Source organism: Hoplias malabaricus, chromosome 17 (genome assembly GCF_029633855.1).
Source record: "Hoplias malabaricus isolate fHopMal1 chromosome 17, fHopMal1.hap1, whole genome shotgun sequence".
Classification (NCBI taxonomy): domain Eukaryota; kingdom Metazoa; phylum Chordata; class Actinopteri; order Characiformes; family Erythrinidae; genus Hoplias; species Hoplias malabaricus.
Window position 1 is genome coordinate 16,582,254 of NC_089816.1, and position 15,044 is coordinate 16,597,297.

General features: G+C 43.0%; 1 protein-coding gene across 1 annotated transcript in view; it reads left to right on the top strand.

The window, feature by feature from the left end:
• Positions 1–15,044, top strand: part of cecr2 (CECR2 histone acetyl-lysine reader) — a 50,325-nt gene that overhangs the window by 6,574 nt on the left and 28,707 nt on the right. The window contains exon 2 of the mRNA XM_066649120.1: positions 13,615–13,709. Coding sequence (XP_066505217.1) covers positions 13,615–13,709 — 95 coding nt within the window. The remainder of the gene's footprint in view (positions 1–13,614; positions 13,710–15,044) is intronic.

Sequence of the window (15,044 nt, forward strand, 5' to 3'; positions counted from 1 at the left end):
CTATGTAAGCTCTAGAAAAACAACATCCCGGACGTTTGTGAAATTCCGCCCGGACATTTTTTTTAAGTCTAAAAAAGAGGACATGTCCGGGTAAAAGAGGATGTCTGGTCACCCTAATTTTTGACCATATCGCCCAGCTAGCACACAGAATTCAGCTCACATAAAGGTCCCCAGGTTCTCTTCCAAAGTACATAGGATTAGCCACCAAGCATGTTCTTTTTAAATCTTTTATCAAGCATCTCTTCCAGATAACTTGTTCAAACGTACCCTCCTTCAGTACATTCAGTGAAGAAGCCACTTTTCATTAAGTCACCTCTACTAACCTGTGCTCCATGAGAGAGTGAGGATTTCCTCACGGTTATTAAAGTGGTGCTCCTTTGGCTGGCACATTTGTTTTGGTCCAAATCAGGGCAGTTACAACACATACAAGGCCAAGTGATGGGTGTGTGCTGTTTGCTGTGCTGAATAGACCTTTATTCATGATGCTCCTCTTGCAAACCGAGCCACTGCTGATGCTCCAGCTCTCTCCCTGCTGGCATCACCATGACTAAATCACAGATGGTAGCCCCCGCCCCCCCCGCCCCTTTGCTTCTCCCCACTGCGAGGGTGGAGGTGCTTCTGACTGGGTGCTCTAAAACATCAGGGCCTGCTTTTCATTGTTACTCTCATCAGCCTGAGCAATAGGATACAGAAGGTGGTTCATGTTATGTGTTAATGGATTCATTTATTTATTTTAAATATATTTGAATTTCTTTTTAGATTTTACTTCTCTATGTCATCATGCATCAGTGGTTCTTAATCCTGCTCTTGGTTATTGTGCTAAGGTCACTGGTCCAGTACACCTTATCCAACTAATCAGCTACTTAACAGTCCCTTACAGAGTCAAAAGTGTTTTAGAGCTGGGAAAACATTTTAAATGTGCAGAACAGAGAAAGTCCAGTGGTTCAGAACTGCTATAGACTGCTGATAACTAAGCGAGGCTAGCCATGTGGAAACTGGTTCATGTGGTTTTTAGGAGGAAGTGAGCCTGAGCTAGGATTTTCCCTACCAAGAGCTTCTTTTTTTTCACTACCGTGTACATTCATGGGGTAGCAACCCATGAATTCATTGCCATCTACATTCATTTGGTGAACAACTGTGTTTACCACTACTTTAAGCTGTTAAAATGTCTTTAATCAAACTGTATTAATAGCCCTCTGCCAGCGATACATTACTGTATCTACTGGATGAACATGAAAGCGTTATCCTTTTCCCAGTTGCTGCTAATATTTGGCTGAAGTGATGTGATCACAAGCAGACAGTGCCATTTTATATGCCAGTCCTGAAAGCATCTTTATGTGATGTCTGGGAGCCGCTGTGTATATTTCAGGAGTCAGTTTCTTGATGCATGTCTTGGCAGTTATGAAGTCCTGACTCATTTTTTGTGTAAATCAAGCAGATGCGTTCATTACTGTTATGATCAGCAAGGCTATTTAAGGGATTGTGTAGTGTTTGATCATATTAGTTCCTGGCTCTCTACCTGTAGCTAGTGCTGTTCCTTTTATGAATGAATCACACACAATGCATGTCAATGGAAATTTGTCACAGTATATATTCCAATGGAGTCAGACAATGGTAAAACCCTGGAGATATCAATTACATGACCTTGACATTAATTACATGTCAACATGGGTTGAGGATTAAACCTAAGAATGAAATGAATACATCACTGAGTCCATCTATTATGTGCCCAGCTGTTAATTTGAGATCTGATTGTAACAGCACCTGTAAAGCAGTGTTTAAGAAAACTTGTGTTTTTGTGAGTTAATAAGAAGTCATTTTTAAACCTGTGTATTTTTTAAAAACATATTGAATTATTACAATTGGTTGTAGATTTAACTGGGCACTTTTAGTGTTTGGTAGTTTCTTGTCTGATGAAAGATGACGGGTAACGAGGCCATAAGAGGTCGTGGGTAGACGTTCTGCATTGATGGAAAGGAGGAAGTGCTGGCATCACCCCATGTCTCTATTGTATAGCAGTGGGGATAAAAAGTAATGGGTCAGCAGGCCATGTTTTCAACAGCAAACTCTGTGTCTTGAAAAGGATCAGCCTTGGTCGCTTTCATCCCGTATCTTTACCTTTTAACCCATGCCTGCAATGGCATTGAGGATGCCTGGAGAGCAGAAAGGACTCCCACACATCTTCAACAATGCTCTTTTCAGCAGCAAAGTTTGTTTTATCCTCTTGTTATTCATCGGCCGCCAGATTCCTTTTTTGCGCCTGGCACTAACACCACACACCCCCACAGACACGACTGTGTTTCTTTCGTTTCTACAAAAACATGACTCGATTTAGCCACAAGTGAGCTGAAATGAATCTTTTAACAGCAGGTGACAGCGCTTGCCCACTCCTTTTTGAGCGCCTATAACACTTGAGTCTTGCTAACAGCCATATCCAGCTACATTGTAATAATGTGCTCCCCTCCCCCAGGCATGATTGACAGGTTAGAGCAGCAGTACATGCATCAGATGGTTTCACATGGGGAGTTGGTTTGGGGGGGGGGGTGTATGTGTGGGGCACATACTCCTTGGGGTTTGTTTCAGCCGCCTCTATTGTTGCCTCTCCCTATGGCTCCCTGTCTCTGTCTCCAGCGTGGGGCAGCCTCCCAACACACTGCACCCTCTCAGGGGCTCTGCTGCTGGAGTCTGGGGCATCTGGAGTGAAACTTGAGATTGAGTGATGGTGGAATTGGCTGTGATTACAGTTTCTCTAGGGTTTACAAGGTAGCTGTCAGGTTTTGTGCTGCAAAGATAAACCAGTGTTCTGTTCTGGTTCTGAAATAAATAAATATATAGTTTTTTTTTAAATATAAAAAGGGCGCATTGTAGTGAAACCTCACAGCTCACATTTCACTAGAAACTAGAACATGTGATGGCTACAGAATGTATTAATTTTATTTGCTTTCCAAGTGATCGGGGGCAGTCATGTAACCAAGCACTAAAATGATGTGAAATGTATATGGTGCAATAATTTGGCCCAACTTTACCTAAACATTCGTTTCTTCCTGATTATAGTGATTACATTTCTGATATTATCATCATACCTCATCATCCTCTCACAAGTTCCTGATCTTTGACACTTAGTCGAAAACAAAATTTTTAATCCATGTGGGTTTTTAAAACAATATATTAATTGAGGAACAGTGACAGAACTAACTGAGATGGAGAGGTGTCGAGTGTCGTTATGGATTGTAGCTCTCCCTCTACTTTAGACAGCTGAGTGGTGTGAGGGTGGCGAAGGGTGAAGGGGTGTAATCAGTGAGAGTGTTACCCCACAGCCTCTTAAGAGCTTGGGTATTGGTTTGGGTGTTTTCAGGGGGGTAGGAGCAGCAGGCTTTACACACACACAAGCACACACGCATGCATGCACAGGGAGACGTGAGGGAGTCTGAGCTTGAGGAGGAGGAGTTGAGAAAGTGTGTGTGTTGGGCAGGCCGGCTGTATTGATGTGCTTGGTGCCTGTGTGCTTTGAGAGGCTAACAGAGTAGTCTGGAACAAAGGCCCAGCTAGACACACTCATCTGCTCCCGGGAGCAGTTGTTTGTGTAGAGCCACAGGCTGCCTGTCTGCAATGCCCCTGATAATGTTGTTCAGGCTGGCATAATGCGCTTGTCCCTTCATCATGCTTTTTGGTATTATTGTTTCTTGTCAATAAATTAAATTAAGTAAATTACTTAATTGTGCTCTTTAAAAATTATTGTGGGATTTAGCCGTATGCTGATCTTTTATCAGCATCCTCGTGTTATTGTGATAAACGATATGCTCTTGTATGTTTAAGGCTAACTTGAATTAAACTGTCCAACTTCATGTTACGTTATATAGAAAGTGGGTTTTTTCAAGCTCCTATGAAAAACTTATAATTATATTACAAACTTTGCATTGCTTGGTTTTATACTTCAATGGGTCATCTATACATTAATTCATTCATTGTCTGTAACCGGTTATCCGCAAGGCGGGAATACACCGTGGAGGGGGCGCCAGTCCTTCACAGGGGAACACACACACTCACACATTCACTCACACCTACGGACACTTTTGAGTCGCCAATCCACCTACCAACATGTGTTTTTGGACTGTGGAGGAAACCCATGCGGATACAGGGAGAACACACCACACTCCTCACAGACAGTCACCCGGAGGAAACCCACGCGGACACAGGGAGAACACACCACATTCCTCACAGACAGTCACCCGGAGCAGGATTCGAACCCACAACCTCCAGGCTCTTTGGAGCTGTGTGACTGCGACACTACCTGCTGCACCACTATGCCAATTGGGAATACACCGTGGAGGGGGGCGCCAGTCCTTCACAGGGGAACACTCACACATTCACTCACACCTATGGACACTTTTGAGTTGCCGATCCACCTACCAACGTGTGTTTTTGGACTGTGGGAGGAAACTGGAGCATCCGGAGGAAACCCACGCGGACACGGGGAGAACACACCACACTCCTCACAGACAGTCACCCGGAGGAAACCCATGCGGATACAGGGAGAACACACCACACTCCTCACAGACAGTCACCCGGAGGAAACCCACGCAGACACCGGGAGAACACACCACACTCCTCACAGACAGTCACCCGGAGGAAACCCACGCAGACACAGGGAGAACACACCACACTCCTGACAGACAGTCACCAGGAAGAAACCCACGCGGACACGGGGAGAACACACCACACTCCTCACAGACAGTCACCCGGAGGAAACCCACGCGGCAGGATTCAAACCCACAACCTCCAGGCCCCTGGAGCTGTGTGACTGCGACACTACCTGCTGCACCATCGTGCCGCCCATCATCTGCAATACACATTTTATTTTTGGAGAATTCTCCATTTAAAAAGAAGCAATGAGAAGTGATTCTTCAGCTGTGATCTTTAGTCTTATCTGCAAAGAGATGATGTGGCTGCAGGTTTCATGCCAAACAATGGCGCTTTTCCACTGCATGGGACCTACTTGACTCGGCTCTTTTGCTTTTCCGCTCACCAAATCTAGTACCTGGCCCTGGAACCTGGTATGAAGTGAGCCAAGCAGGCACTAAATGTGATGTTTAAACCTTGCAAAGCTCTGATTGACCAGAGGGACTTATCAGTACCACAAAATGCAAACCTCGAGCACATGGCTTGGAAAATCTCTCAAATTACAGCAGTGGTCATATTAGTTTCTACCCGACTCATAATATCAGCTATTCAAACGCTCCTAGGATAGGTGGCCGAAGAAAAACTCCAGTGAAAACTAAACGCTGCGACTAGGAAACTCTGCTCTGAGGACTGGGGAATCTGTGAGGACTGCGGAGCGGAGCAGTGTTCAGTAAACGGCACAAAACATTACCGCTGCCAAAAGTGTCGAGCCGTGCTGAGTCGATTTGAGTTCATGCCATGCAGAGGAAAAGCGCCACATGTGGGAGAACCGTGCAATTGGTCTGTTTTCAAACAGTTGATCCTTTTCCTTGCTGCTTTGTTTGAAATGAAAACCTGCAGCCACAATGCAGAGACATTAGGACAGCCCTGATCATAACTGTCAGAACCTTTTTGCCCTTCATTATGGCTCCCAAGCGTAAGGCAGACTCTTCTGTATGTATACAGTATGTTTTTTACGTACAGTATGTATGTATGTTTCGACTTACACAGAAAATCGGTTTACGACGCGATGTAGGAACGGATCAATGTCGTAAGCCGAGGACCCCCTCTAATGTAATATTGAAAATGTGTTTAGAAGTCATACCATTAAAATGTATTTATATAAATTATAAATATGATTGTTAAGTGATTATGGTTATGTGGATAGTTGCCTAAAGCATAAATGAGTGGATGAAGCTAAAACGGCAAGAGAGAGCAGAGATGGAAGCGAACCAAGTTAAATGGCTGAATTGAAAGCTATTATGCGCCTGGCTTGTTTCTGCTGCTTCCTTTGGGCTGTGGTGAGCTGTATGCAGCTCTTTATCATTTAAAGGAACAGGCGCTGAAAAGCTATTCAGAACAGAGCTGTTTAGATGGGGAGAGCGGTTCTGCGATGTTGGATCCTTTTGTTATGTTGTTAACAACCCCAGGGACTGTTGTTATCTTGACAGAAAGTGGAACATTTCAACATGGACTGCTTTTTGAGTAAAAACATTTGGCAGAGAGCTTATTTACACAAATTAGGTCAAAAAGTCTGTTTAGAAAGAGGAAAAAAAGTAATGTATTTATTTTTTATTTGCATAAAACCACACAAGTATCATAAGTAAATAGAAAACAGGGAGGGGGGGGGTACAAATAGAAATGTGGGCCCTTGATTGCATGAATCAAGTCCTAATCTGTGTCCTAATTTGCTTTTCTAAATGTACAGGAAATGAGACCACCAAGCAGACAACTATGCATGATTCATCAGTTTAGAAAGGAAATGGACATGTTTTACTATCTTTTTAGGTTTTTCCTGTAGACTGGGCAGAAGAGTCTCAATCTCCTGGAGTTAATGACCCTCACTGAATTGCCTGAGCAGTGATCACAACCCAGGAAGTGTGTAACCACCCACCCCTGGCCAGCTGTTCCACCTAGTCCTGACATTGAGACCGGCTCGGTTTGCCCTCAGTTCCTCAAACAAAGTCTAGCTTCAATGAACCTCAGATTTGCATCCCTTTGTCAAAGAAGCAAAGTACTTTGCACTTTCATACAGTACTCACTCTGTTTAAATACCTTACTTCTGCTAATTAAGTGGTGTGAATGCTGGAGTACAAGGTCAACCGTGGGATGATGGTCAGGTGCTTTAAAGACTGCATGCTTGTGGAACAGCTGTCTGTAAGGGAGTAGCTTGACTGAAAAGTGTCTTCACATATCTCTAGGTAGATTAAGAACAAATAAAATGGATACATCGATTATTAAATATAACCGTAGACGTGCGTGCAGCATTATTAATTAGTTTGACCACTGTCACCGTTTCTCCATGGAAGGTATGGTTTTTTTAAGTCAGGAATGTTGAAGACAACATCAGCTTGATGAAAACACACTGCTAGAAGGTGTTCTTGTTTTGCTGTGTTAGATCTGGTGAGGTTTGTGAGAAGAAGGGGGGTAGGTTTGTGTAAGGACTCGTCCTCACCCCCCTCCCCCATCCCCTTGCTCCCCTTAAGTAGCAACGGCTGTTAACTGCTCTCCCACCATCTGTGGTGAGCCTCTGGTGTGCATCAGGGACTGATACTAGGAACATCTTGATTTTCTCTGGGCTCAGGCTCAGACTGTTGATTCAAGTTAAGCAGTTTGAATGCTCTGGGGCTGGTGTTTCTTCAGCTAATCATGAGGCTGTAGGCTGAGATAGCATGTAATGTAGTGGTTTATGGATAATGCTGAATGGAGTCAGCTTATTTGGTTAGTAAGCCTCAGGCCTGCTCTATAAGAGTTAACTTATAGTTGACTTATGGCGGTAAAAAACCCCTACTGTCAGGATTAATAACGCATCACCTTTTAAAAACAGAACCTTTAATTTATTAATTTAGTTTAGGCAATCTATGGCAAGGCCACAAATGTGTCCCATTTTGCTCTCAGTGCTTAAGACTCCTTGAACACTTATGCTCCTTTTGCTCGCCCTTTAACTACGTCATTAGACGTCATATAAATGCCCACTTCAAGGAAGACCTTGGGACTTGGGGCAAGAACTGGGGTTGGGTAAGACTCCCATATCTGAGCATACTTCAACTTAAAATTACAAATTTTGCAGTGGTTCAACTGTCATTGCTGGAGGCATATGTCATACCTCTATATAAAGCCACCTAAGTTACAATTTACATTTTAAGATATAGCAGTACACTTTTAAATGCATTAAATTGTTTAAATGTCTCAGTACATTTTACAGCTAGTGTATAACCAAATGCACATCACCAGCTCTATCTATGATTAAAAAGCTCAGAATCCTCTCACCTTTTTCTCACTTGAATGAATTGTTTTAGTGAAAATGTTGTCTACGTTCTTGTTATTGAATTGCAGTGCCTGCATTACAATTGACAGTGTATTATGAAAGGGCTATAGGCTGGGACTGTACATTCATTCATTATCTGTAAGCGCTTATCCAATTCAGGGTCGCGGTGGGTCCAGAGACTACCTGGAATCATTGGGCGCAAGGTGGGAATACACCCTGGAGGGGGCGCCAGTCCTTCACAGGGCAACACAGATACACAGTGTGTTTTTGGACTGTGGGAGGAAACCGCATCACACAGGGAGAACACACCAAACTCCTCACAGACAGTCACCCGGAGCGGGAATCGAACCCACAACCTCCAGGCCCCTGGAGCTGTGTGACTGCGACACTACCTGCTGCGCCACCGTGCCGCCTTGGGACTGTACAGGGTGTCCATATTTTTTGTGATAAATACGTCAACATACAAAGGGTAATGTTAGTACTATTTTCACAATTTTCACGTGCCTGCTTTTGCTTATTTAGTTTAGAACTGGATCTGTAAATAACAAATAATAAATAGAAAATAACAATTAAATAAAACGAATGCTCAAACTGTATCAGGTCTTGCACAGATTTTAATTTAAAGGATACTGCAGGCTTTTAAGAAGACATTGGAGCTAGTATTCATGAAGCAGTATTAAATTAGAAGACTAAACTGAATATCCTTGAAAATAAACCATTTATAGTAAGCTTTCATATCTTGCTTGGTACTATCTTGCTGAGTGATACTACAGGAAATAAGAGGTAATCTTTTCCAGCGAAACATTTTTCCTGTCATCTGTGCCAGATATGATCTGAAGGTACTTGTGTTTTATGTTGCTTTTCCACCACATGGTTCCGGCTGTAGTCGACTCAACTCTACACGGCTCTGCACGTCGCTTGTTGCTTTTCCACTGGCAGGGCTCCCCTGTGAAATGGACCCGGTGACATTGCAAAACCTTGTCTCTAACAAGAATCACTTTTCAGAAACCCCAACAACAGCAGCGGAAATGTTAGGAGCTGATTACTCATCATGTATTTGCGTGTAGTTTGTTTTTTGGACTGAACACAGCTCCGCGCTCAGTTCTCACAGATCAATTTTACTTGATGCACGTTCAGCTTTCTCTGGAAATTTTCGCTGGCCACCGATCAAAGGAGCTTATAAACCTCCGATATGAGTCCGATTAAAATTAGATGTGAAAGCTTCTGTAATTTAAGAGATTTTGCAAGCAGAGGTTTTTGCTGGATTTGAATGAGCTCTTCATTTTGTGGCGATTGACATGGCTCTGGCCAATCAGCGCTCTGCAGGGTTTACACTTCACCATTTAGTACCTACTCAGCACGATTGGAACCCCGAGGGAGCTGGGACTGTAAACCTACCTGGTTCTAAGGAACAGGTACCAGATTTGGCCAGTGGAAAGGCAAAAGAGCCGTGCTGTGTCGAGTAGAGTTGTGTAGGTTCTGTGCAGTGGAAAAGCGCCATTAGATGAGTGTATGAGCTTGGCCCAGAATGTGTCACATCACTGTTTGGCTCTGAATAAATTGGCACCAGTAGGCTGCAAAAAAGAGGCTGATAACATTAGACAACAGGGAGGGTTAAAAGCTTCCAAAACTGTTGTCAACAATTGAAGTGTTGACAAATTAATAAGTGGAGAGATTGTCAGTAGTGACTTTAGGGTTGGACTGTTTCCGCCTCTGTGTTTTGGAAGTGTTGCTAAAAGCAAGCTGTGGATGTGAATTTTTCTGAGTGTATGCACTGAAACGTGAACATAGATATAATCACACTGCAAAGGTGTCTGAATCTTGGTTGCTTTTGAATGTGTAAAATTCATGAGGTAATTTGGAAACATCATTGAACAGCTTGGTTTTAAGTCTTTGACTATACACTTCTAGGCTTGTTGTGGCTTCTGCGATGTTTAGTCATCATCTCTGTATTAATACGATATTACTTTGAGTTTTAGATCTGAAACAGCTCATTGTTTCACCCATGTTTAGTAGACTGAATACTCGGAAATAGCTTTTGGTGCTTCATATCAATGACACTGTGTTCTTGTGCTATTGCACATTTTTGTGTGTGTTGCTGCTATCGCACATTGACAAACCTATATGCAGCTACCCAGGTGGAGCACTGGATTCTGCTAGTTTGTATCTCCAGCAGAATTACACAGGAGGGGGGTTGTGTGGAAGAAAAGGGCATGCACACTACATTAATTCTCCTCCTTTGCCATCTGAGCTGCTGAATGGCACTTCAAAGGTGGAGTGTGGTGGTGTTAATCCCCCACAGCCGGACTCAGGTTTGAAGTGTGATCAAAGTGCAGCCTGCACTGATAGATGGGCACTCTCCAGCCCACTGGCTGTCAGGGGACCTGGAAGTTGTGTGAGCGTGACACAGGATCTGAGGGGACTTGCAGAAAGGGAAGAGCAGCCCATCACTTGAATCCTGGCCTGAGCAATCCCAACAAATGTTCTTCAGTGTAGGCCATATTTTAAGGTTTTATTTTGTGCTGCGAGCATTCTGATCAATCACAGATGTTTCTGTTTGTGCGTATCAAGCTTTTCAGGCGAGTCCACAAATGTGAATCAATAGGATTAAATATTACAGACAGATCTTTAACTTCCTCCCATTACGCAGTATTCTGTGATTTAATCTTACACAATTATCTACAGTTTATCACAGTTTCATGGGAGTGTCATGAAAGGTCTGTGATTTGCTTTGGTCAAGTTATTGCAAGGATCAAACACCACAGCAGTATTTTTTCCCCTGTCAAAACAACCCTGTTGAGTATGGCCGGGTTCACCACATTTCATTTAAATGAGAATAAGCCACAACCCAGTTCAGTGTAAGACCCCAGCAGTGAGGAGTGAGAAGCAGAATTTCTGGTTTTTAATATTTTTTTCCCTGTTTTTTGCTCAGTTTTTGCTTAGTAATCTTATTTCTCCACACTTGTTTTGATGCTTTTTGTTCTGTTTAACCTCGTCTTTGGGCTCTCACATAAACACAGATCCAAAGCTGTGATTGGATGTTCTCAGGTTACAAATCTAAAGTTTGCTTTTTACGTAAGAAGCAGCATGAAAACAGAACGCTTACTAATTATGTAAATCATTGTGTAACGATTGTTTGTTTGTTTATTCTTTCATTCATTCCCCCTTTTTCCCCTGGATTGTCTTCAATCTATTGCAGCGTATAAATACTGTATTAATTGGGCAGAATGTCTTAAAACATTTACCTTTTATTTCTTATAAATAAATACAGCAAAATTCCTTAGAATAGCAATTGGAATTAGACCAAATACTGTTCTAAAAAAGATGCTGACATGAATCATGTTGAAAAAAAATACCTATAAAAAAGCATTTCACATTAAGTCTCATAACATTTTGTTAATTTGATTTGATGGAGAGAGCCACTGGGTTAGTCAAGGACAATGACCCTCCCTGCTGTAGCCAGCCCAGTTCACAGCCAGAACTGTCATCTCCCAAACTTAATTCCTCACCAACTGCCTCACTCAATAAAGGCTTTGACACTTCCATTCTACATTCTGCTGAGCACCTGAGGGGGGTGATCAATAGCTTTTAAATTGGTCATTAAAGTCCTCCCAGGAAGTGTAATGGACTCATGGTTTTGATGCTTAGATGGTCACCATTTTTTTTTTCTGTGTTTGAAATAAGAAGTGAGTGGGGTTCTTGTTCTTCTTTTTTCTTTTAACTCTAAGAGCTACGATGTGCCTCATCCTGTTGAAGCCTTTACTGTGTTTTTCATCCAGTCTCCTGGTTTCCGTGGTTCTCTGCAGCCGGGAGGTGTGCAAAGCGACCTCTGGCGACCCCTGCTTTTTTTTTTTCTACCCTCTCTGTGGAGAGAGGCAGCAATCAGCAGCTCCAGTGACTCTCACAATGAATCCCCGGCTGCCTCCTCTCGCCATTGAGTTAATTTAGGAGTGTCACTCTGCACTGAAGGAGAGAAGGGGGAGGATGTTTTTTGACCAGAGGTGAAAAGTGCTCTTCTTTGCCAGAAGGGCTGAGCAGCTAGCTGAGTCCTTGGACAAAACGAAGGGGGAAAAAATCCTGAGATGTTGATATGCTTCTTGAGAAGGGGTAGCTAAATGAAGTGGACAAATGGTGGGTTAGTTCACATTTGCATATCTGCCCTCTCAGCCACTCTCACCCTCTTGCTCTCCATCTCAGAGCATGACATGCTGGGTAAGGCGGCGCTAGGTCAGCGGACGGCTATGTTTCGCCAGCTGTGGCCCTGGGGGCTCATGCTGGTTCCTAGAGTCACCGCTTCACTGTCTTTGAGCACACTGGAGTTTACTCTCCTGCTTACTGCCGCTTCGTAAACTCTGAATGGCCAGTGCACAATGCCAGGATGGAGAGAGGTCATGGTTGAACTTGAACCTCAGCTGCTCCTAACCTTTAGCAGGAGCTTTGTTAAGAACCTTGTGGCAGTTCTTGAAGATGTCGCACATCTTCCCAGACCTTCAGGCTACTGTTGGAATATTTTGTTGTTATGAAATGTGTGTTTGTGTAACCTTTATTTAGCGTATATGTTTTGAGCTAACATAAGAAATAATTTTCAGAATATCTGATTTGCACAATTTCCACTTAATCCACCATGAAAGACATGTCCAAATTTAATTAAAAAAATTAGCACTAAATGTGATGTTACCCGAATCATTTTGGGTAAATTTAATTTTTAAAAACTTGAAAAAAAATGGCAATAAATCATGGAAAATGATGAGAACATGATGTTAATTTCCCATTTATTTTTTGATGTAGAAGTCAATACAAACACAACAGTATATTCGGAAAGGATGACTGGTACCAAAACGTTTCATAGAAAAATAAAAATACATAGCACCATGTCCCCATTTTTATAACATAAGCAGAGCTTTTAGTTCCCATTGTTTCAGCATTGACCTGCTGCTCTCGGCACTGCAGCAAAACTGGGCCATTGGCTGGTGATTTGCTAAATAAAGGTGACGACCAATGAGAAGCGTGTTCTCTGTTTAGTAGCCATGGAGTATCTGCCCCTCGCTCTGGCTGAGAGAAATCTGTGTGTTTCTGTCTCATACCATCGCCATAACACGTTTCGTATAGGTTCAGAACGGAACATGTCTTTTAGTGTCAAAATACGTGACGATTCCGTATTTTATGAGACGGTTGGTGACACTAGTTTCATCCTAGTCTTGCTCTCTCCGCTAGCCATTTCATATCCAGCTAATCGTCCAACAGGCTAACCAAAACGATAGCATGCTGTGGTTACCCCAGTAGCTCCAATCACTTCTCCAGCATTGTCATAGTAACACAGCATTCCTATTACACACAATCGCATGAAACTACAGAATGTCCTGCTCTGCAGATGGCAGTAACTCATTAACGCGGGTTGTCAAACAGCTCAGAATAGTTTTTAAAATAAATTCTTAATGTAGTCAATTCACAACTCGTCGTCGTATCGAAACCCCCCCCTATCCAAAAAAAAAATTAATATCTATATCGTGAAACCCCTACTATACAAGGCCAAAAATGTGCATCTAAGCTGTGCTTATGTGCTGTATTGGTCTCATAAAAAGGGCGATGTTGCTTGTTAAATCTGATATTTTCTCATCACTTTGCAAAACTAGGTGCTTGTAAAACATAACATTGACCAACCTCTTCTCCCTGCTGCTTTCTGTTAGGAGTTGGAGCAAGCACTGCTGAAACAGAACAGGGACTTTCTCTCTGAACTCCTTTGCTGTCTTCTCCAGGGATGTTACCAGCGACACGACATCACGTAAGTTGTTGTTCTCATTTTGGAACCACACCTGAAAGCGCTAACTGCTAACTTGATCTGTACTGTGTGTTTACACATCTGAGGATACAAGGGTTGACAGTGCTGGGAGTGTTTCGCAACTTTCACCACCACTCACAAAGAATGTGTCATAGCTTGCACAGCAGGTTGGCCTAATCTGCTCATGACTCAGTCAAATCACTTTTAAGCTGCGCTGGATGTGTGACCGTTCTAAACACTGGTCCCTGAGAGTTTGCCTAAGGTAGCAGTAGCATGCCCTCACTTTCAGGAAGGGGCGTGGATGTGTTAGTGACTGAGTCAGACCTGTGATAAATAGCTGGGGCCTTTGAGGGAGCCTCTTCCATCTCGGGAGCCTCTTCCATCTCAGCAGCCTTAATCATCTCTGTTACCCTGCTGCTGGTAGACCCATTTACATGCTCGGGAGTCTAATGTGACTAATAGTAAAACCAACAATGTCCTGTTTCAACCATATTAGATTTGCCACAATCTGGTAATTGACTGACTATTTCATAGACGATTAAGTGTCTTGTTACCCCAGATAGGCAGGATTAAAACATAATAACTTGGACAAATGTGTCATCAGGAAGATTAAAATGGAACATACAACAAATACTAACTTTAATGCCAGGTAAAATGGCATTAGGCTCTTAAAATTGGCCCATTCAACTTCTCAAAGGGATAGGAAAGGCACTGCCTTAAAAGGAGTTTCAGAATTATATTTCCCCCCAGATCTGTTGTCTCTTGCCATTTTTTTGATTTGCTGTTGTTTGCTGGACAATAAAAACACAAAGTTCATTCTAGACAAATAGACAAATCTTTGCATCTTTATACACTTACTGTCCTTTGAAAAGCACTCTGATTAAACATACACAGTGCCCTCATTACAGGAACAAGTGGCAAATTGGCATCAACAGTTGCTCACTCTGCATGCTTTGAAGATCAGGTAAATCTCAGTCTGGTGTTGGTGCAATAACATAATCTGCCTTTCTTACAAATCAATCTGAGAGCAAAGGGAAAGCCAAAAATGAACTCTGGTTACTGAAGGGAAAATGCCAGCATGCTAACTGAAAACCCCAGGTGATCCCAGATCTCTAGCCATGCTATCAAGCTTTGGTGAAGTGTTCCTTTAACTGGACGATGGGTTTTATTGGATTGGACAGCCGCAGGCATCCCGGGGGCTGCTGCTGAGCCCTGGCCTTTCAGAGAGCTGCCCTTTTCATCCACACGCGCTGAATGCCCCAGCAGAGAAGGGGAGGGGTTGAGCGAGCGAGAGAGACAGAGAGAGAAAGAGTGATGGGTTGGTGGGGGGTCTGCAGC